This window comes from Delphinapterus leucas, chromosome 11 (assembly GCF_059928025.1).
Source record: "Delphinapterus leucas isolate spDelLeu-1000000601 "Yukka" chromosome 11, BTC_Dleu_Yukka2, whole genome shotgun sequence".
NCBI lineage: Eukaryota > Metazoa > Chordata > Mammalia > Artiodactyla > Monodontidae > Delphinapterus > Delphinapterus leucas.
Genome location: NC_143139.1, coordinates 10753522 through 10777705, shown reverse-complemented (window position 1 = coordinate 10777705; position 24184 = coordinate 10753522). Strand labels below are relative to the sequence as shown.

Genomic DNA, 24184 nt, shown 5'->3' with positions numbered 1-24184 from the left:
TATGGAATGAAGGTTTTTTTGCTTATGAATAGCTAGCTGTTCTGACACCACTGGTTGAAGACTGTCCTATCTGTCCTGAATCACCTTTGCACCATACGTGTGTTGGTCTATTGGGGGCACTCCATTCTGTTCCCATAATCTCTTTACTCCCTCTATGCTAATATCCCACTGTCATGATTACTACAGCTTTACAAGTCTTGAAGTCAGGTAGTATAAGTCTTTCAGCTTTGTTCTTCTTCTTCAAGGTCATCTTGGCTATTCTAGGTCCTTTATTATTTCTTTAGTATTTATGTATTCAAAGATATAGTTATAAAACAGCATCTAGAAATCTAAAGATAACTTAGAAATTAAAGTTAATTAAGAGTAGTATGGAAACTTTCCATAATCTAGCTTCATCAGGATGTGAGGCACTCTGGGTATCGCATTCCATTTGGTTAATCAAAAATTGTTGTATCTATAGAGAACAGATTTGTGGTTGCCAAGGGGAAGGCAGAGGCGGGGGGCAGGGGAAGGATTGGGAGTTTGGGATTAGCAGATGAAAACTATTATATATATAGAATGGATAAACAACAAGGCCCTACTGTATAGCGCAGGGACCTATATTCAATGACCTGTTATAAACCGTAATGGAGAAGAATATGGAAAATAATATATATTTGTATAACTGAGTCACTTTGCTGTACAGCAGAAATTAACACAACACTATAAATCAATTATACTTAAATAAAAAATTTTTAATTAAGAAAAATTATTGTATCTACCTTACATGGATTGCCGATTTTCAAGACAACTAGAACATAAAAATTTATACCAGAATTGTACTGGACATGATTTCAATTTTCATCGATGTTTCAGAAAATACTTTGGACCCTAGTATTTGGACCCTGTGAGCATCAGTTGTCATTGTCCTAGCAAAGTGGGGGATTACTGATTAAAGGGAGCTCATCTGGTTATACTGCTGCCTGCCATGGTATCTACTCTACTTTTGATTGGGGGATACCTTTTTTCAAACATCTGAAGTGTTATAATTGACAGTTCTATGCACAGCATTCTGTCTCTTCCAACAAAATGTATCCCTGTTTACTTTAAACTTGTTATCTGCTGGGGACCATGAGGAATACTATTAATTAAGCCAACTGATTCCTGATAATGTTAGCCATCACTGCTGCTGTGGGACATTGAGCAAATTGCTTGTCCTCTGTGGGCCTCTGTCTTCATTTGTAAAATGAAAGGTTTGGACTAGTTAACCTTGAGTGGCTCATCCAACTCTAAAATTCTTTGACTCTTTTATAGTGTTTTTTTTTTCACTTAAAAATCACAACCTGTTTAAAAATAATTAAACAGAAACTCTTAATGGCAAAAAGCACCACGGTAAGTCAGAAAGTAGTGGTCTTTTGATGCGTCTCAGACTACCTAACAAACACCACTGCATGACCTTACTTTTAACTATGGCCAACTTTAAGCAATGAAGATGGCATTTATGGTTCCTGGTGCTGTGACATTTTGTGGTCCATGAAATCCCCATATTCTGAGAAGCTCTTGAGTGTCTCAGGTCAAGGGAGGGAGAAAGGAGAATGACTTGAAGCCCAGACAGCTCCAAAGCTTCAGAGTACTCCTGAGTTAGATTTTCAAATGTATCTCCACAGTAAATGGTATAGTGTTGAAACCAAGTGGACTTCAAATATCTAGATTGTCTTTCCTATACCAAGGCACAGCACATATGACCACACACTCTGGTCACATTCCATCTGATCATTGCTGTTCTAATAGAATGAGAAACTTAGAAAGTATGAAGTTTACTAGGGAATGCAGAATATAGACATGAATTTAAAATAATATAAGGGGTCTTCTTTGAGCACTTGCTGTGTGCAAGATGCTGTGCCATGCACTTCTTGTACATTGTGTCATTTAATACAACACACAACGATCTTGAAAAGTAGACATTATTGTCTCCTTATTACATATGAGGAAATGATGCACAGAGAACTCCTGTTACTTGCCCCACGTCACACAGTAGTAAGTGGCAGAGCTGCTCTTCAGTCCATATCTGTCTCAATCTAGAGCTTCATGACTACGTCAGAGACTAGCTCTCAGAACTTAGCCAGCTCATTTAGAAAGTAAATGAATTAGTAGTATTAATTATGATCTAAACCAAGAACAGAGAGTACTGGTGGGTCACTGTTGGGTAGACTTGATGGAAGGAAGAACTCATAGAAATTGTCCTGAAGAAATTGCTTTGAGTTACATGTTGAGGTGAAGGACATGAATTGGCCCGGGGAGAAATGTGAGTTCATGCTGAGGGAACAGACTCTATGAGGCTGTGAAGGTACAAATGAATGAATTGTGTGTTCAGGAAGCAACATAAAGACTTGCTCATTGCCGGGCAATGGCCAGAAATAAAGCTGATGTCATAGGGGTGAAAACCCAAGAGATTGCACTTTGTGATGCTAAGCCCTGGTAATCCACACTCAGTTCTTAAACACGAGAGGGAACATAATTAAAATTGCATTTGCTTTTACAATTTATCCTACAACTCATGTAGGATAAACATGGGCTTTTAAAGCATCAAGCAAGGTCAAGAGAAAACTTCTTAGCAAAACATATTTGCTATCCAACAAGTGATTTTCAGGAGTATGATGTAGCTTACCTCACTAAGGTCCTATAGCCTTGATAGTGCAACGAAGGGGCCTGGAAGCAGATTTCACACAATTTTCAGAAATAAAGGTAACCAGCCCACTGCAGTTAAGCTAATAGCACTTTTCCATCATCCCTGGTTTTGTGCAGCGTGCATAAACGCGGCACACAAGTGTTACAGATTCAAGTCAAGGGTGGGCAGATAGAAAGCTCTCAACAACGTGGAATAAATTGAGTTGAATTGCAGTTCACTTTCAGATAGCAGTTGCTGCTCCTGAGTGAGGGCTAATGTATTTGGTGAACTTCTGTTTGTCCCTTCCATGATAAATCCACTAATGCTAACGTAATATCTCTTCACATTTTCTGAAGTCCTCATATTATTCTCTTTCTCTCTCTCTCTCCTCTCCAGTTCCAGAGACCTAATGACTTCTCACCCCCTTTCCGCTTTGGCACTGTGCCCAACGGCAGCACGGAGAGGAACATTCGCAACAACTATGCGGAAATGCACGCCTACATGGGGAAATTCAACCAGAGGGGTGTGGACGATGCACTGCTCTCCCTGAAAACCGGGTAAGAACTGCTTCCAAGCTCAGAACCTTTGATACGTTGCTCGCGTTTATGAAACATACATGGAATCAGATGTGCCATGCTTGGTGCCACACCACGTTAAAGCAAAGCAGGCTGTGTTTGCTCTTTGTGGATCTCCAAGTTAAAGTGACAGTGTAATTCAGGCCAGTGCACAGAGATCCCTATGCCATTATTCACTTCTATGTATTTTTAATGAACTGTATTCTACTTGCGTTAATGTAAACATGAAACAAGAATGTAATAGATGTAAAAGTCAAAGGGGAGAGTCAAGGCTAAAGTTCACACGTTACACACGAAATAAAGACCTGTTGACCAAAAGGTGAAAATGATGATTTTGGTGTCTTATGGACAGGGAGAAATAAACAATGAAAGGGTAAAAGTTTTTAGACAACACACAGTAAGAATGTGTTAAGCGATCTCCAATTCCAACAAAATTGGCATTCTCCATGCTCCAGCTCTATAATCTCAGTTCATTCACTAAAAGGAGCTCATGAACTGCAGATAGGTTTGCTTGCATAATCTCAGCCACATTCATTCATTTGGCCTTCAGAAGCCACAGCTGCAGAGTAAGACAGACAATTGACCATGGGAGTTGTTGGAATTTGAGGGTCCTGGGGCCTCATAGCTGATTTCCTGTGTTGTAGGTTAACTAGCAACACTTAGACCTCCTGGTGGCTCTGGTTCTGGAAGAACCATCCAGATGCATGTTTACTTAAATACTGTTAGGCGCTGTCTTATCATTATGAAGTCACGGCAGATTTCAGAAGATGGGATTTGAGTTTGGGGTGGGCCACTCCGGGCAGTCTGGTCCCTGCTACAATCACAGCTGTGGATCAGAGCTTTGGCTTTTTTTTTTTTTTTTTTGCGTTACGCGGGCCTCTCACTATTGTGGCCTCTCCCGTTGCGGAGCACAGGCTCCAGACGCGCAGGCTCAGCGGCCATGGCTCACGGGCCCAGCCGCTCCGCGGCATGTGGGATCTTCCCGGACCGGGGCACGAACCCGTGTCCCCTGCATCGGCAGGCAGACTCTCAACCACTGCGCCACCAGGGAAGCCCAGAGCTTTGGCTTTTTGATGGACACCCCTCCTAAAGGTTACTCACAGGCCTTTTGAAAAAATGTTCTGTGTCTTATCATGCCAGAAAGGGTCTCTTTTTTCTTAAGGAGGAGTAAAGCTGACTGAACTTGTAAAGGTGAAGAGGATGATGGCTGCCCTTCTGTCTTGCAGACCTCTCTATTACCTATATGAATATATCAACTTCTTCTTCCCCCTTTGATGTGTTTAAATACTGACCTATACCTTCCTGACCCCGCCCCTAGCTTTACCCCCTTCCCTGTATAGTCTTTCCTTGAAAAGCACAGTATGTGCCATGAGATTCTCATACGTTTGGGAATTTGAGACCTCGGAATTCTCCTGCATGCTGCATTGGCTTGTGGCTTCACACATTGGCTCTTGACACAAGCTTGTCCTGCCACCACCCCGATGACGCACTTCTCTCCTTGCGCTGCAGAACAGAACATTGAAACCCTTCTGGCTGCAAACAAAGCATTGCCCATCTAGTGCTACACGTCTACCTGCACTTACCCCACTCCGGACTGTAATGAACGGAGAAATGAAAACTGGTATATAAGTCTAACCCGTGCTATTGTTGTTATCATTGTGATGGTTCCTTTTCATTATTTCTGTTATTATTTTTATTGATTCCTTTTTACTCCTTCTCCTTTCAGACACAGCTTATGAGTTGGCTTCAGGCCCAGCTTACATTCTCATCATTCCCAGTGGGAGGGAGAGAACTCCTCCTGTCAACCTGAAATCACACAAAGAACAGCCTGGGATTTAGGCTTTAGTTTCTGGCCAAGTTCCACCTTGAGCCTTACTTTGAGCCACTTCCCCCCATAGTCTGCTGGAGCCCTACTGCTTCCTATTAATGACCCCAGTGGTAGTTTTGTACTAAAATTCCTCCACTGGACTTGCTTTGTTTGTTTCTTCCTCGCACAGGAAACTGGATGCCTTCATCTACGATGCAGCAGTGCTGAACTACATGGCAGGCAGAGACGAAGGCTGCAAGCTGGTGACCATTGGCAGCGGGAAGGTCTTTGCTTCCACTGGTTATGGCATTGCCATCCAAAAGGATTCTGGATGGAAGCGCCAGGTGGACCTTGCTATCCTGCAGCTCTTCGGAGATGGTGAGTTAAAGAAGGGGACAGTGCCTATTTGGCCTCTCCCGATGGCCAGTCCGAAACATCAACCCTTCTTCCTTCCTCATCCCTCTAACCTCTGCATTTCCAGAAAAGCATTTCACAGTATACTAGGAGATTTGGAGGGTATATGTTATTAGTTTCCTAACGCTTTGAAGCAAAGTACCACAAACTGAGTGACTTAAACAACAGACATTTGGCTCAAGGTTCTGGAGGCCTGAACCCTAAGATCAAAGTGTCGGCTTTGGTTCCTAATGAGGGACTCGAGGGAGAATCTGCTCCATGCCTCTCCCCTAAGCTCATCGTGGTTTGCTGGCAGTCTACAGTGTTCCTTGGCTTGTAGATGCATCACCCCTGCTCTACCTTCATGTTCACATGGCTTTCTCCCTGTGTGCATGTTTTCCCTCTGTACATGTCTATGTCTGATTCCCTCCCTTTTTAAGGATACCAGTTATATTGAATTAGGAGCCCACCATTTCCAGGTGACCTCATCTTAACCAGTTACATCTGCAATTACCCTACTTCCAGATAAAGTCACATTTCAAGGTACTGGGAGTTAGGACTTCAACAAAGGAACTGTGGGGGGCAGTGGGGCGTGGTTATACAATCCAACCCAGGGTGAAATTTGGGGGAGAGGATTAGTCAGTCAAGGAGGTGTGTTTCAGGATTGCAGGGTGTGATCAAACCCTCAGGGATAAAGTAAGAGGGGCTGAGATCAGAAGTTCCCCAAACAGTCTTCTCACATGTGGCCAGAGCAGTGGATGGGATTTTGGAAAGGTCTCTGCTCTCTCTGGGCCCAGAGAAAGGGCAGAGAAATCCACACGTGGCCATCTGCTCATCCTTCCCTCTCCCATCTTGCTTTTCCCTCTGGAAGAGGGAGGAAGCAGGGCCAGGGTCCTCAGAGACAGACACCGGAAGGCACTCACCCCCCAGAGTGATTCTCGCAGCAGACTGAGCAGACAGCTTGCTTTGAGGAAATCTCATCTTCTGTTTCATTACACTCACGCCTTCCGCACCCCTCTTCACTTTATTGTCTAAAGCACCTACTCCTCCTGTTCGTCTCACAGAAGCTAATCCAGTTACGGATGAGCAGCCTGACTCTACTTGGCCTCACAGGCCATCAACCAAGCGGTTCCCTAAGTTCTGTCTGCAGAATCTTTGCTGTTAGGGATGCGAGAAGAAGCAGAGGAGCATAGGGAGATTGTCAGACTCTGGGTGAAGTCAGTTGTTCCCTAGTTAGGAAAATCATACTTTGATCCAAGATATGAGTAAAAAGTGATTTGATTAACGTTGGAAAGAGGAGGGGGTTCTAGGTGGAGGGTTACAAGCCATTTTGGTATAAGAGTTTCTGTCATTGTAATGCAGCTGTCACTTAAAGGCAATAACGGGGCCTCTATCCACGAGGAAGTGCAGCCATAGAGACAATTTGCAGAAGTTGCCAGGGCTTCGGTCAGATTATTCAGACAAGGTTCACATTTTGAACCAAACTGGAACTATTGGAACAGGCAATTTTCTTCATGAGATTTTCAGATTTTCGCTTCTCTGGAATTAGATGCATTCTCGGGCATATGGTTTCTGTCATTTTCCTTTTGCCTACGATTTCTACCTTTCTAATTCCTAGTATCCACTGAAGTGGATCACGGTTATTGTTACCTGGCATGACTTGAATTAATCAAAACTTCCTCAAGCAGCGTTAAAAGGAGGCAGGTCCGAATTTGGTGGTGTCATTTTACTGCAGCTTCCTCCCTTTTACTGTGAACATTTATATTTTCAACAAGAGATCAGGAAGCCTGAGGACCTCTAGGGAATCAATCAATCTCTCTGCCGATATGTCTCTGTCTGTCCTCCCCCCGACCCAATCTGCTTTGCACATTTTTTGAGAGCAATTTTCTGAATCGCTTGTTCGGTTATGTTGTTCCTCACTGTCTACAACAACAGCAAGAAAAAGTTCAAAGTGCTTTAGTCTGATACTCGGGCCCTCGGCGATCTTGCATCAACCTTTTGTATTCAGCTTCCTTTGCCTACTGTTACTCGTTTGACTCGTTCTGCTTGCCTTTCCCAAATACGCCTTGTGATTTTCTACCTTCCTCCCCTTGATCATGCTATTTCTGCTGCCTGGAGTGCCTTTTTGTGCAATATAAATTAAAATTCACCCATTCACCATGCCCACCTCCAAGTCCTACATTCCTCATGAAAACCCACTGGCCACCCATCTGCAAAATTACTCTAATTCAGGCAGCTCTTGTGACCTGCATATAGCTTGTCATACTGATTGTTTATATACCAGTTTACACTGGGTAGGTAATGGGGCACAGAGGTAATGTCTCCTGTCTTTGTGTCACCGGTGGTATCCACATTATCGTTTTCACTGAATACCTGAATACATCGATAAGTTACTACATAACGGTATTTAATAAAATCCTAACTTTCTCTGTTGGTTTTCTTTCTTTATGTCTCCTTCTCTCTTTCTCTCTCATGTTTTCCTCTCCTTTCCCCAACACCCCTCTCGCCCCCCCTCTCTACTCCTGCCCTCTCTCCTCTCTCTGCCTGTTCTCCTTCCCGTCCCGCCTCCAGGGGAGATGGAGGAGCTGGAAGCTCTGTGGCTCACGGGCATCTGCCACAATGAGAAGAATGAGGTCATGAGCAGCCAGCTGGACATTGACAACATGGCGGGCGTCTTCTACATGCTGGGGGCCGCCATGGCTCTCAGCCTCATCACCTTCATTTGCGAACACCTCTTCTATTGGCAGTTCAGACACTGCTTTATGGGTGTGTGTTCTGGCAAGCCTGGCATGGTCTTCTCCATCAGCAGAGTAAGTGCTTTGATTCAGGTGCTTGGAGCTTGGGAAAGACAGCTCACTGTGCAGAGCACAGAGAGCCAGGAGGGCACTGACTCCAGCCTGAGGCTGCTAAAGCGAGAAGCCACATCACGTACATTTCCCCAGGGGGGTGGGATGACATAATTTCAAGTGGCTCAAAAAACAGGTGATGCAGTTTTTCCTTCAAGAAACAGATTTCTGTGTGGGGTTTGGGCATTTGGTTCTCAATAAGAACTGGCAGATCTATCAGAATGAAACATTTGGCCTTTTCCCAGATGCCTTTCATCACCATTAGTTAATTCTGCAGAGGTTGGATTAATCATTTAATCCTTTTAAAAAATCACATTTCTATTTAAATCATGAAATATATCTCTCTTATTCTGACATCCAAAGGTATATTGTTGGTTATTTCACCGTCCTACTCTATGTTTTAACCATGTGTGAGTTTGGGGAGTTAAAGATCTTAACAGAACCTTCAGAAATAAGTCCTGACCTGTAAGAAATTTGCATTCCAGAAACTTCCTTAATTTGAGCAAGAGTATAACTCAAGTCGTTCTTTATTTAGTGCTCTTCTGTGCGTCTAGTCCAGAATGAGATTTTGAACACAGTTTTGAATATGAACAGAGGGTCACAGGGAAGAGCTAAAAAAAAGAAAAAAAAAAGACTTCTTTTGAATTTGTTAATAAAGTTATGGGATTCATTCATGAGAGGTGAACTCAAATGTCCTCTTCAAATAGAGGTCTAGGCTTCAGACGTAAATAACCAACTTTGTCTCTAATGGAATTATATGAGAAAATGGAGTACTCATTAAATTGTTTCATCTTTTGATCATTTTCCTGTAGTATTTTAGTTGATAGAGAAAGTGTCCTCTCTGGCTGTGAGTTGCTGCAGGCCATTCAGTTACCTGGGAGCAGGAGGTTGGGACTAGTGGTCCCTGAGCCACGTCGTTGCACCGCATGGCCCTTCCCAAGACCTCTCCAGAGAGGGGGATGGCAGCAGTGGGGGGAACCTGTAATAGAAATCCCATTTGTAGCCCCTCGACATAATCAATGGCTCTGTAGAGGAAAAGTGCATTTTCTCCTGGCCATAATCAAGAAGGGTTAGAAAGGAGGCCTGAGAAGGCAAGTAGAGGAACCTTCTCTTAAAGATCTCTTATCTCACTGCTGCCTCAGGGAAACTGAGGCTTATCATATGCAAATCTTCCTTCTTTCCCATGTAGCTGCCGTTCTCCTTTCTAATCTTCTCTGCTCCCGCGCCCCTCCATTGGGACAGCCCCTTTCCAAATTTATCCCCCTAGTTTTAAAGATACAGTTCAAACAACCTCCTCTGCAGAGACCTTCCCTTGCCAGGCAGAAAAGTTCCAAATGTGTCCACCTTTCAAGGCAGGGGGCAAGAGACTGGCAGGAGGTTGGCCTGACTTTAGACTTGAGCCCAAGCCTTTCCCTCTCCTGGACGGTGTTCTTCAGGGCTCTGCACAAGGAGCCGCACACACAGGGAGTTCTCAGTCAATACTAATTTGTTAAGATATTAATTATTTATGATCAGAGTAACTGAGTGAGAAACTATAAGGAGGAAACCAGGAGCTAAGGAGAGAATAAAGGAGAGGATTCCACAAGATTCTTTTATTTATTTATTTATTTTCTTGAAGTACAGTTAATTTGCAGTGTTGTGTTAGTTCCTGCTGCACAGCGAAGCGACTCAGTTATACACATATATACACTCTTTTTCATAGTTTTTTCCATGATGGTTTATCACAGGCTACTGAATGTAGCTCCCCGTGCTCTGCAGTAGGACCTTGTTGTTTAATCCATCCTATATATACTAGTTTGCATCTGCTAACCCCAAACTCCCAATCCATCCCTCCCCCACCTCCCTCTCCCCAACAAGGGCATTCTTTATTAGTATTTAGTACTGGCATATCTGTCCCAGGTCCTTCCTGCCCCGGTATAGGGCACAGCAGGAGAAAAATCCCTCTTTGACCTCAGGGCTGCCTGACTGTCTCTGTGAATTTGGTCCACGCTTGGCTCAAGAAGAGAATTGCTCAGTTGTGATTTGGTGACCCAAATCCTAAAAGCTGCTCAAAGCTTGTCAGAGCCGGGAAAGAGTGGCAGTTGTGAGCGCCTGGGCTCCGCCGCACTTTACTGCCAGCCAAGGGTGACCAGCCAGGGCCGAAAAGCCCCAGCACCTGTAGAGCATTGCTCCTGATTTCCAGAAGGCTGACAATATTTTTTGCTATCAGTCGCTATCATGGCCTCATTTTTGAGACACAAAAACCTCAGCACGGAAAGGAAAATCAATTGGAGTCAGTAGTGGAGTTGAGGCAAGAATGTCCTGTCTTGCAATTCGAATCCATTTGTTCAAGTCACTCGGTGTAGCCGTGTTCCCTCTGGATCGCCAGGCTGCCAGCTCGTGATGCGACTTGCTAAATGCAGGGGGATAAGGCAGGCAAGCTTCTAGCCATATGTTTCTGTGAGTGTGTAAGACCATCCCTTTCATGTCCGCTCTGACTTTTCTCATCCACTTGGGCAGTCAGTGGTGGGTTGGTTGGGGGGTGCTGTTTATGGTCACTTCCTGCCTCGCCGGAGACCTAACCGGTCCCATCCTCCCTCCAGGGTATCTACAGCTGCATCCACGGGGTGGCCATCGAGGAGCGCCAATCCGTGATGAATTCCCCCACCGCAACCATGAACAACACACACTCCAACATCCTGCGTCTTCTCCGCACGGCCAAGAACATGGCCAACCTGTCCGGCGTGAACGGCTCCCCACAGAGCGCCCTGGACTTCATCCGCCGCGAGTCGTCCGTCTACGACATCTCCGAGCACCGCCGCAGCTTCACGCACTCTGACTGCAAATCCTACAACAACCCGCCTTGCGAGGAGAACCTCTTCAGCGACTACATCAGCGAGGTGGAGAGGACTTTCGGCAACCTGCAGCTGAAGGACAGCAACGCGTACCAGGACCCCCACCACCGGCCGCACAGCATCGGCAGCACCAGCTCCATCGACGGGCTCTATGACTGCGACAACCCGCCCTTCACCACGCAGCCCAGGTCCCTCGGCAAGAAGCCCCTGGACATCGGCCTCCCCTCCTCCAAGCACAGCCAGCTCAGCGACCTGTACGGCAAGTTCTCGTTCAAGAGCGACCGCTACGGCGGCCACGACGACCTGATCCGCTCCGACGTGTCGGACATCTCCACGCATACGGTCACCTACGGCAACATCGAGGGCAACGCGGCCAAGAGGCGGAAGCAGCAGTACAAGGACAGCCTGAAGAAGAGGCCGGCCTCGGCCAAGTCCCGCCGCGAGTTCGACGAGATCGAGCTGGCCTACCGCCGCCGGCCGCCCCGCTCCCCCGACCACAAGCGCTACTTCAGGGACAAGGAGGGGCTGCGGGACTTCTACCTGGACCAGTTCCGCACCAAGGAGACCTCGCCGCACTGGGAGCACGTGGACCTGACCGACATCTACAAGGAGCGCGGCGAGGACTTTAAGCGCGACTCGGTGGGCGGAGGAGGGCCCTGCACCAACCGGTCGCACCTCAAGCACGGGCCGGCTGACAAGCACGGCGGAGTCGGCGGGGTCCCGGCCCCCTGGGAGAAGAACCTGACCAGCGTGGACTGGGAGGAGCGCTCCGGGGGCAACTTCTGCCGCAGCTGCCCGTCCAAGCTGCACAGCTACTCGAGCGCAGTGGCCGGGCAGAACTCGGGCCGGCAGGCGTGCATCCGCTGCGAGGCGTGCAAGAAGGCCGGCAAGCTGTACGACATCAGCGAGGACAGCTCCCTGCAGGAGCTGGAGCAGCCGGCCGCCCCGGTGGCCGTGCCGTCCAGCGCGCCCGCCGCCAAGTACCCCCAGAGCCCGACCAACTCCAAGGCGCAGAAGAAGACCCGGAACAAGCTGCGGCGCCAGCACTCCTACGACACCTTCGTGGACCTGCAGAAGGAGGAGGCCGCCCTGGCCCCGCGCAGCGTGAGCCTGAAAGACAAGGGCCGCTTCCTGGACGGCAGTCCCTACGCGCACATGTTTGAGATGCCGGCGGGCGAGAGCGCTTTCGGCAACGGCAAGGCGGCGGCGCCGGCCGCGGGACATCACCACCACGGCAACCATGGCAACCCCGGCGGCGGCAGCGGCGGCGGCAGCGGCGGCAGCGGCGGCAGCGGCGGCGGCAGCTACATGCTCAGCAAGTCGCTCTACCCCGACCGGGTCACGCAGAACCCTTTCATCCCCACTTTCGGGGACGACCAGTGCTTGCTCCACGGCAGCAAATCCTACTTCTTCAGGCAGCCCACGGTGGCAGGGGTGCCGAAGGCCAGGCCGGACTTCCGTGCCCTTGTCACCAACAAGCCGGTGGTGTCGGCCCTGCACGGGGCTGTACCAGGCCGTTTCCAGAAAGACATCTGTATAGGGAACCAGTCCAACCCCTGTGTGCCTAACAACAAAAACCCCAGGGCTTTCAATGGCTCCAGCAATGGGCATGTGTATGAGAAACTGTCTAGTATTGAGTCTGATGTCTGAGTGAGGGAAGAGAGAGGCGAAGGTGGGTACGGGAGGGTCGGGGCTGTGGACGTGTGCTGCGCATGTCACAGAGGGTGACGGGGGTGAACTTGGTTCCCATTTGCTCCTTTCTTGTCGTTTTCATTTATTTATGGGATCCTGGAGTTCTGATTCCTTCTGAGGGCGACCCTGGTGACCAGAACCATCTCTGCTCCCTTTCCAGTCCCCTCCTCCTTCCCGGTCTGTCCATCCTTCCAGTTCCCAGTTCCCGCGAGAGGATACGGTGGGCTCGCTCAGCCGGCGAGGGCAGAGTGGTTGAAGGAAGTGGCCCCACGCGAGCTTCCTCCTAGCGTGGAAGGACTCTTTGCCACGCACTTCGAGGGAAGCACGGAGAAGCGGGAGGAGGCCACGGGAGCGCAGGATAGCTCTCCCCGAACTGACCTTTACGTTTAGGTGAGGAAGCACAGCGCCCCAATAAGCGCCTTTAGCATTACCGCCTGTGAATGAACAGAGGCTTTTGCTAAATTCTTTTTGCTTAGATGGCGTGTGTTTGGGGATCGTGCGCCAAGCAGAGGGTGGGAAGCCACGTGTGTTTCTATATAAGCCAAAAAAAAAAAAAAAAGTTTGCTTCAATTCCATGAGACTTAGCTGGTAGTGAACTGGAACGAAAGGTCATTGGCGGATGCTGGAAAGTACATCAGAGCAGTGTTTCATGGTGCATTAGAGGCAAGGAAGGAGGGACTGCGTGTGCATGTGTGTCTATATACACTTGCACACGTGTTGTCTATACACGCCTGTCATCAGGCCTTTTCATGCGGAGAAGGCAACCTTGCCTCATAATGTTGTTTCTTTCAATATCCCTAAGCACCGGGCTTGTTTTGGCTTATATACAAACAGAGACGGGCCTGTGTTACCTGAATTTTGGCTGTCTCTCCCCTTGACCCTTCCCAAATGAAGAGAATGGAAGTTCTTGACGGAGAAGTTCCTGTGGCCTAGACAAAAACGTGGGTGAACAGTCCTACAAGGGCAACGTACAAAAATAATTCCTCCGTGGTTGCCAATACATTCCACCAGTTTTGGCCAAGAACTTTCCAGGAAGGCTAAAGGGAAGTAGAAGCAGCCAGGATTCTTTTGGCCCGTACCTGAGGGCAGAAGATTGTACAAAGCTCGTCTGAGCTTTTTGGACCCTCAGCTGGCCAGTTTGTGGGGAGGAGCTAAGTAAGGCTTTGTAGGACAGGGGGGTCATTTGTGGTCGGGTAAGTGAGAGAGGGGGATGTTTTCAATGCTTTGATCCCTTCTTACTTAACCTGGAGCTAGGAGAGCAGGCTTGTTACCCCCCTGAATTGGCCACAAGCGATACGGAACAGCCAGTGAAGAGGCATGAGCTTGCTCCACGAGTATAGCTCGGGAAACAGTGGAGGGAAGGGAAGAGGTTCGGAAGCGGGGACGGGAGGCGAGAAGGGACTCCCCCGCTACCCCATTGGGTCTGGCTCCCTGAGGATGTGACGCTGAACCCAGTGTGGACACTCTCTGTAGAAACCCCTCCACCTTCCTGCAACACCTCCTTCCCCTCCCAGATAAAGAATAAAGAATAAAATATATATATATATATATATATATAGATGAGGGCACTGGCAGATGTGATACCCCCTTCACTCAAAGTTGGAAACTTGAGAAGGGAAACGAATACTTGTCACTGCCAGTCCTGAAACTTGGGGTAGGCGTGTTCCGTGGGTCAGTTCCACTGTCCTGCCATCGTCCCCTTACCCAGGGTGGCAGCCAAAGAGCCAGGTCAGTTTGGAGGCTTGGCTGCAGGGTCTCCATGTCGCACACAGGACACATAAACCAGAAAGGTGCTCATCCTCCTCTGGAAGGAAGCTGCCATGTCTCTTCAAGTCCCACCCACCCCGACTCACCGCCCTTCCTCACCCCCCAGCCCTTGACTGCTGCCCCCGCTCTCCTCCTTGATTTTTACCTCAGTATCTTTCATTTTCAAGCCAACCGAAGGCCTTGTAGAGCTTTGTTTTCTTTCTAAAACAAACCTGGGGGCAAGGGGCTGAACCTCTCACAGATTTGGAGAGAGGAGCACGGAGTGCTTTACCTTAGATTCAAGGAAGGACCTTGGAGAGAGAGGACAGAGGGCATGAGACATCTCCAGGAGGAAGAAGGCGAAGGGCCGTCAAGCATTCTTTGCCCCGACTCTGTCCCAGGTCAGGGGCTCGTCCCTCACTCTTCCTCTTACCTCATCCCTTTCAAATAAAAAAACCAAACCAACTAACCTAGCGAACAGCAATCTAGAACAAAGGGGGCTCTGGCGTCTCCGCTGGTGACAGAAATCAAGATGGTGTTTATTTCATATGTAAATATTTTGTTTTCTAATTAATTTTGTATAGATAAAGTGTTCTCTCGTGAGTATTCAGGGTGTTGGCCGGAGGGAGCGGGGTCGGGATGGGAATGAATGGGGAAGAAGTGTTTTGTTACGGGCTTTCGTTTTCCATTTCGGGGGAATTGTTTTGTATGGCTTTCGCTTCAGGGTGTCCGGAGAACAGTGAAGGGGAATGGAGGCCGCCGTGGTGACTAAGCCAGGGAAGGGCTGCGTGTTCCACCTCCCACCTCACCAGTCTTCTCGTTGGCCTGCGAGAAGTAGTCATGCCTGTCGGCCTGGGCTTGACGTCGGGTCCAGTTTGGCTCCAGGCAAACCACAGGCCCAGCTCCTATCTTCCAGGTAGACCGTAGATCACCAGCATCTGTGCAAAGTCAAGCTGGTGGCGCCATATCTTCCCTGTCGGCACCGAGGGTGGGAAAGTTTCCCCAAAGGGCTTAAACCAGAATTGAGGTCAAATCAACCGTAAGCTGAGCTTCAGGAGGCTCAGTCTTAAGAAATCTCCCCACAGCCCCCTCTCATGTTTAACAAGCACCTCAGTCACTCTGACTCTTTTCTTCCTACTACCTGGGCTCCAGCCCTCTCCCCGGCCCCCTCCATTCCTCTGCAAGCACTCCCAGAAACTTCCCACAAGGTCTCCTTTCTTGAAGCACGTGCTATCTGGTTACAGGGAGGTAGCCCTGGATGCATGTCTTACAAATGAGCATGCTTTTCCAGAAAAGCTTACCGGCTCTACTCAAAGCTCAGCGGCCAGAGGGTTCTCTTAGGAAGGTCTCGGAAGTTGGGTTTAGCGGTAGAAGGGTGAGCACAGGAGGGACAGTGCCAGTAGTGACTTTATATTCGCCTTGTCCTTGCTTCTGCCGTCAGGAAGGTGCTATTTGCCTCGAACCAGGTATTCAGAACCCGACCTGGGGTTAACCAGACAAGTAGAATTTCTTTCACTGGACCCTTGGCTTTGTGAAGGGTGGCAGCCTCTCTCTCTTTACCACCAGATGACATTTCCAAATCCATTTAGCTGAGATATTACATTACATTTTTTGTCTTATCCTGCCATCATCAAGAGCTGTCAGCTGGGTAATTCCATTTCTCTGAACCCCTCTTTGGCCCCCGTTGGTCACTTCTCTTCAACTGAATGTATGAATTGAGACCAAATAAGATATTCATGGCCTGCTCAAGAAAGCTTAAAGAAAGGAAGGCTGAGCCATGCCAAGTTCTAGATGTTAACTTCATTGCAAAAGAAGAAGCCAGGAAAAATGCATGAGGATGAATGCAGCTCTCAGCCCCATCTCTTCCACAGATGGGTCTGGACAAAGACACAGTCTGTCCAAACTGTGACGTTCCACAGACACCCTTGGGAGCGCTAATGGTTCCGACTTTCTTCGGAGTCCGTGCTTTCTATCTTTCGTGTCCTCTAATCATTCCCTTCCACTGTGGAAGTGAGTCGCTGGGTGTGGTCCTATATCACTCCTTTCGGTGGCCATGCTTAAATCTCAGCATTTCTACCAACTTCAGGTAATCTGACCCTTGAACTTGCCTGAGTCAAGAGTGTGCACACCCTTCAGAGTGACGCATGTACAGTGGATCTTGTAATTTCAAAGTATGTCACTGTGTTTCTTCAGCCAGAACGTGGGAAACGGCCTTGGTACGGATTCCCCTCTGCTGGCCACAGCCATATTGTGACTGAGGGAGAAAAAAATCCCAGATGATTCCATTCAATGTCGGTGGTGTCAGTCGTGCCAAAACGCATGTGTAATGTGATAAAATAGGAGTCGTCTAGAAAATTAAGGGAATATCACCCGCCCAGTCTTCCATGGCCATCAGAAGTTGCCCAAGGGTGAATTCTCTGCATGGGAGGTGAAGAAACTGTGTTACCAAAACGCAGCGTGCTGGTCACCTGCACATCTCATTTAAGAACTAGGGTTTCTTGGGGTTTTTTGTTTGTTTGTTTTTGTTGTTTGTTTTTTGGTTTGGTTTTTACTTAGTTCAAGGTTTAGGGACAGCATAACCAGATTGTCTGGGCAATAACCTTTGGAAAAAGCTATTCCAGAACTCACTTTATTCTTTTAATTCCCATCTCTTTAAAAAAGCCCTGTCACTGCTTGACACCCTGTGTGTGTCTGTTTGGTGTGTTAGGAATGATTCAGATGTGTGCATAAATGATGCAGCTGCAGTGCTATGGATGAACGCATTCGGCATTTCTAGGTATTGTGGCCATACCTTCTGTGCTCTCTGAGCCCAAAGCCATATAAGGAATGTGTGCTCAGTAGGCTCTGCCAGATACTTCGGTGGAGCGTTTCATTCTTGAGTGTCAAGAGATTCTCCTTCCTGTCTAAGGAACTCTTTATGGGTGAGAAGCCGCTCAAGGTAGACAGTCACCCTGGAATGGGTCTGGACTTAAAAATGGCATATGGTCCATGGTGTGGCTTCAGAGGTCCTGAGAAGACCTTTCCTTTTCATTCCCCACCCCACTCCAACTACTGGCTTCCCACACAGAATTATTCCTTTAGCCCCGAGCTGCTCATCTGTCATTTAAATGAAAGTCATCCCCGGAAGGGTGCCATATTCAGCCATATTAGAAATTTAGACGTTGAAACACCTAGCTTATGTTAGGGTTCTCATTTCTTTTCCTGGACATAAAGTAACGGTACAGGAGAAGAGGGAGAGCACAAAGAATGCTAAGGGTAACAGAGTAGGGAGGAAAGACACAGGTTCTAGAGTGTAAAGACATTTAAAACATCTCATCCTTCTCCTGCTTTGATTAAGGTTCATGTGACACAGGACTAGGACTCCCAGCTGGGAATTATTTTCAATAAGCAGCCACATGAGTGTGTAGTTTATGAATTTCTAACATCTGTACCTTGTAGGACAGGTTAAGGGCTTTGACTCCTTCTGTAGAAAATGGAACACTGATGTTTCTCCTCTGGTACAAGTTACTGAGTAGACAACTGGAAAGATCAAATTATGATAATAAAAAGTTACTGTCATTGTCTTCTGTCCCAGTTCAATTAATCTTCCAGTGTAGCTGGGTCGTTCTATGTTCTCCACTTCCCCACCTCCATAGGGGGTCTCGGGTGATCCCAACACACACTAACGGAAGCTACTGGACTACCAGGTACAACTTAACTGGTGGGCAGTTCTTTTTTAGACCTACCAGGTATTTGGGACAACACTAAAATGTAGATCCGGCAGTCTGAGAACTTCTAATCATAGTTTAGTTCTAGGATTCCATTCTAGTTTGGATCTAGGATTCCATTCTAGTTTGGGGGTTCCAGTACCATATAAAATCCCAAGATATCTCCATATATCCCCCCTCCATCCCGTTCCAACCACACAGACTCAATCACCATGCAGGGGTGCTATGGGTCCTCTGACTTAAAGCATAGAGACCTATCTATTCTCATGGCAAAGAATGCCCCCAAAAACCTTAAGTGAAAATCAGTGCTGTTTCCGTGTCTTGGAGAGATTAAGTTTGGGGCTTCTAATTTACAATGCTGAAGCAAGGAAAAAGGAGAGAGAGTGACGGGTTCGGATAGCAGTACTGGGAATAAGTGGGCAGAGTTAGAAATCATCCATGTTTCTCTGCCAGTATGTCCATTTGCATCCATCTCCGAGCCCATCGCAGTGAGTTTCTGGCTCTGTTCTGAGCTTTACAACAGAATTGCTGGTGTGATTCTGAGGGTGAGGACTCCTAATGAGAACTAAGGGTGGAAAACAGAGCGGATGAGTAGAATTCCCCATAGCCTCGGGACTCTTGTGTGTAGGATTCGTGTTTTGGCAAAGGTGAGAGAAATGGAACTCACTGCAAGGATTAAGGGTACAATGAAAAAACACAACACTAAGCCCATTATAAAACTGTTATTTTAAAGGTTTGGCCTCCTCAGTTTAAACCTGAACTCTCTTTTTCGTAATTAGCGTTGTGATTTAGGGGTAGAGCAGGTTCCAGTAATATGCAGGAGAAAAAAATAAAAGCTCTAGTTAAATGTGTTAGTTCAATTAAACCAATGTCTACTGAACACATATCATGCCCCTGGGCTAGTGCTGTGAAGAAGATAAAAGAATTTAAAATGGAGTATATTATACTCACATATAATATGCGAATGCAAAAGCATACGATATTTAAATGTATGTATTATGTATGTATAAATAGGTGTGCATAAATGGGTAGATTTATACATGCAGGTTTAACTTTTTCTGGCTCCAGGGTGTGAGTCAAAGATATTATGCATTATATTATTTTAAAAACACTACAGAGATTCACCTCTCCCCGTCGTGGCCTCGCCTGAATCCTTCTTTTGGAATTATTCCGCCTCCCAGTGAAATGCCCTCTCTGACCACGACCTGGCGTTTTCTATATCCTGTCTGCCTTCCTTCAGGGTCCCTCTGTTGTTCTGGTCCATAAACCCCTCTGATTTCATTTACTTCTCTCCTTGGTCTCACCCTGTGATCACCCATATCAACAACACCCTCACCAGCAATCTCTTCTTCCTCTCGCCTTCTCACCCCACCTACCTTGCTTTTCTAACTCTGTCTCCCATTCTCCCAACATCCACTCTATCGCCAAGAACAGAAGGTCAAAACCTATGCCAAAGAGCACAGATTGGATCCATTTAATCTCAGCTAAACCCTACCCAGCTCGGATATCTTTTTTATTCTCCAGTGTTGACTCCCTGTCACATTCTCCAAGGGTTTGTTCATTTGTTTTTTATTTTCATTTTCATCTCGTCTCTTTCCTACTGAATTACTAAGAAAAGACACCTGATTTTGCAAATTCTCACATGACCTCTCCTCTCTACCTTTAAATTTCTCCCATCCTTCACTTATCTTCTCCATCCTCCGTCCTCCCTCCCAACTCGGTGACCCTCTTCCCCGTACTCTGATACCCCCCCCCAACCTCTTCTATGGCGCTCCAGCCAGTAGCACTTCATTCTGTTGCATCTTTAATCCCCTCCACACATCTGCCTACAACCATCACTAAGAACAGTCCTCAGTCCTCCACCATCTCCAAAAACAAGTCCTACAACAGTCCCTAAATCCCAATCTTCTCTCAGTCCAGTTAGACCCTTGAATTCCTGTCCTATCGCCATTTCTTTTCTTCACTTCCAAATTTCTCAAAAGGGTCGCCTTTCTTTCTTCATTTCCTCAGTTAATGCGCATGACTTACCCTTTAAAATTGGGCTACATCCTGCCACTCTACTGAAACTACTCAGTGGCAACATTCCAATGAACTCCTTGTTACAAGATCCAGTAATCTTTTTTTTTTTTTTTTTTAAATTCTGCTCTTCAGCACCATGAATACTACCCTAAATCCACTGCTGGGTAGCAGCACGTTCTGGTTTTGATCCCAGCCCTCTGGTCCTCTCTCGGTGTTCCCTCACTGGTTCCTGCTGTCCATCCTGCCCCCTCAGCATCGACTTGCCATGATGTTCTGAGCTTGACGCTCTTCTCCTTTCCTCTGTGCTTCTGTAGCAATATTTCCATTTTCCGCAACTTCAGCGACTTGCTGGATGAGGATGAATTCCAAATCTTCACTCCTATAGACCCAACTTTTCACTTCACCTTAATGCACATATTTCCAGCCACTTCCTGGACAACTAACTTCATATTGAGTCAAATATCCAATGGAAACCAACATAATCACCAAGTCCCCCCTTTGATTAATGGTACCACGATTCTTTCCGTCACCAAACTAAAGATTTTCAGCCACTTTTGCCTCCTTCATTTCCCTCATCCTGCACATCTAATCATCTGGAAAGCCGTTAATTCATACCTTGAAAGTTTCCAAGTCTTCTCATTCAGGCCCTTCCCTCTAGTCTGGATTATTTGTGTCTTTTAGCACTGTTCCAACATTTTATATTTGAATCTACTCTCATCAGTATCACTTGCTCGGTACAAATTAAATCATGTCATTTTCCAACTCAGAACAAAACAAACGACCCTTCAATGGGCTGTATTTGCCACAATCCACCAGCAAGAATAACTTCCTGTCGTTTGCCTGCGTGCACCGGGGCCCAGACAACAGGGGAATCACATTTTTGTCCCTTTCCTTTCCTGTACTAGCTTGTTCTCCCACTTTTGTCTTTCCTTAAACTGTGACCTTTGCCCCAAATTCTCGCCTCCCGATCTCTTATCTCATTCCCTTCTTGCCTAATATCCATCTTCCTCAATACAGATCTTCAAAGACCAGAACATCTGGTCCATCATGTCCACTGTCTTCATCTGCCATCCCCCGCCCCCCAAAAAAACCCCATATATATGCCTTTTGTGAATGCTCATAACAACACTTTAATTTAATCTGTCTAGTGGCAGCCATCATGGACCATCTTATTTATGGTTATTTAGCTATACATCCATCTCCCCTGCTAGATTATAAACTCCTTGTGGTCAGGGGTCATGCATTTATTCATCTTTTTATCTCCTGTAGCACCTACCAGTGCATCTTGTTTATGGAAGGTACTGAAAAATATTTGATGTTATTATAAATTGTAATTGAAAAGGAGTCACTTTGTTTTGCCCACAGGATACTTGAATCTGCAGTAAAACCTAAGGATGAGTCCCTTCCCGTTTCTCTCTGTGCATCTGCACCCACCAACAGTCACTGCAACCCAGGACATGTGTACATTCTCATGTAAATTATCATTTCAGATGGGAATTTGGATTTTTCTAAGTTTTGCTTTGTCCTTCAAAGTTATGCTGTGACTGTCTTACGGTTAGTGGAGTGTCCTTGGCATACAATATGTATACATATTGTCAGTCACAGAGGGAGAGACCATGGAGGATATTGATCAAATGTTAGGTACCAGGAGCTTTTCAGATGCTTTCGGTGGAGCCTGTCTCCAGACACTGCACTGTCCAGACTGAGTCTCTAACAGCCTGACCTACGCTGGGATTCATCTGGCTTTGATGTAACCTCTAGCCTTTTTTAAAGCACTTGCAGTACCAGAAAGAACTTGTCACAGTTCCGGCTCATTAATCACACAGTCTTATGGACCCCAAACAGTGGTCCACTAGGACCAATGTATTAATGCTGCACGCCTGGTATTTTCCACCTCTGTATCTATGCTAGATCAGACTTGGGGGAACCGTTTGTGCAGCTCACGACCTGTGTCTTGATGATATATATTTCCTGGACTCTGTGTGATTCTCACCGTTTCTGAGGCTTGGACCACAGGACAACTTCTCCCAAAGAGTAGACAAGAGTTGACGTGATCAAGCACTTTATTTCTGATCTTTATATCACAAACGAATGTAGCTTAGGATTTGAATGAGCTGGCTTAGAGAGAATTCTAGTTTCTAAAGGACTCCTTTCTCTCTAAATGTGAAGGGATTCATAGCATTGGAAGAGACCTTATGGCCCTCCTGTCACTTTAGTCTCTGAGCCCCGTTCAGCCTTCCCTCACCTCCGTGGTGGTCTTCTGAGCAATCTGTCCTATTCCCATTCCGCTCAGTGTCAGCTGCTGATGTCCCCGTCAACAAACTCTTAGAGCTGGTTCTGCCCTTTCACTTGCGCTGCTCTGGTAACCGATCATGTTCCCTTCTCCTGGCCAGCCTTCTCTGTAACTTTCATTTTGTCATAGAAGGTGAATTATTCTCCCGTGGGAGGCATCTTCGGCCACTGTATGCTCATTTAAAGCGTCCTATAGAGAACCAAACTCAAATAGGTTACAGGAAGCGGCAGGTCTCTTCTTCAAAAAAGGGAACAAAGTCCACTCTTCATTGAGCCAGGAGCGGGTAGAGGAATTATTATGGGCGAGATGGGGCAAACTGTGACAACTTGGGAAGCACCCTAATGAAAATTAAAATGTAAGTCTGGGGGAGAATTGTTCTCAAAAATCCCATTAAATCTAGATAGTCCTGCACCAAGGAATAGGGATAGTTAATGTTTTAGAGCAAAATCCAGCTCATTATGTTATGACATTTTTTTTTTTTTAACCAGTGAAACAAATAGTCTGATAATAGCTGGTGGAAGGGTGTAGAGATGCCATCCTCATGAAGAGGTACATTCCTGAATCTCTCTTGGACGAATCTCTCTCTTGGAATGAAGAAATGTCCAGGGAACTCAGAATATATCCAGAAGGAAGCTTTACCCATGAGGTGTTCATGTCAATTTTTGGCCTATAAATACTTACAAAAGCAGAGGAAGGGTAGCATAGGAGGAAGGGAGAGCACAGGGGGTCTAGAGGAGAGCACCCCTTCATGTCACAAAGCCAGGAGCTGCACCTGCGTCTCTGGGACCCCCACCTGGTTACTGGTGTTGATGGTAGCTTTGGGAAAGAGCAGGACCCAAAGCTGATGACCTTTCAGGTGTCTGTCCCTTTAGTCCTTCGCAGGGCGTGAAAATTCACTCAAACTTGGAGCTTGTTTTCTGGGCATAATTGGACTGAAGAGAGAATTACACTTCTCATTTTCCATTTCCACTTGTAACCTGAGTTGCAGCAGGTTCAAAAGCACTTTCTGGGGGCCACCTTCCTGCCCTCGTGTGGACTGGGAGTTGTTTGATGCAATGCTGGAAATACCAGGGCAGGTAACAGCTGTCCAGGGCAGCGCCAGGAAAGCCAGAGCCACATCGCGGCTGCCTTCAGCGGTGACTGTGCCCGCCCCAGGGTGAGGGAGGAGCCTGGATGCCACCATACCTGTGACTTCCCAAGTGTCCTCAGGGAGTCCAGCCACAGGTCAGCCCTGAGCCCATCCTCAGGCTGTGCCCTTCAGACCACAGCACCCAGAGAGCCCCTGGTCATCACCTGGGCAGAGAGGCAGTGACAGGAAGTCTAAGCCCCCAGGCTGTGGCTCCATCTCCCTCCTTGTATCAAGAGGTGCATAGTCTCAGAGATCTGCCAGGTGCGAAGCCTCAGGGGAAGCGGCCCCAGGAATGTGAGTTTGCTGGGCTGCCGGCTGCTCTTAGATAAGGATGTTACCTGTTTCCAGAGGGGACATTTTTTTTTTTTTGAAAAACAAAAACATGCCTGCTTGAAACCTCAGTCTTATACGGAACAGTCTTTGTAGTTACCACCCAATGTCATTGTCACACTTTAATTGTCGTTGATCATTTTCTTTTGAAATCAAGGGCTATTTT

At 46.9% G+C, this 24184-nt stretch overlaps 1 protein-coding gene across 1 annotated transcript in view; it reads left to right on the top strand.

The window, feature by feature from the left end:
- Positions 1-18164, top strand: part of GRIN2B (glutamate ionotropic receptor NMDA type subunit 2B) — a 54038-nt gene extending 35874 nt beyond the window's left edge. Inside the window, exons 5-8 of the mRNA XM_089920072.1 lie at positions 3044-3204; positions 5220-5407; positions 7994-8232; positions 10851-18164. Of these exons, the coding sequence (XP_089776198.1) occupies positions 3044-3204; positions 5220-5407; positions 7994-8232; positions 10851-12752 (2490 nt within the window). The 3' untranslated portion in view covers positions 12753-18164. The remainder of the gene's footprint in view (positions 1-3043; positions 3205-5219; positions 5408-7993; positions 8233-10850) is intronic.
- Positions 18165-24184: the final 6020 nt, after the last annotated feature.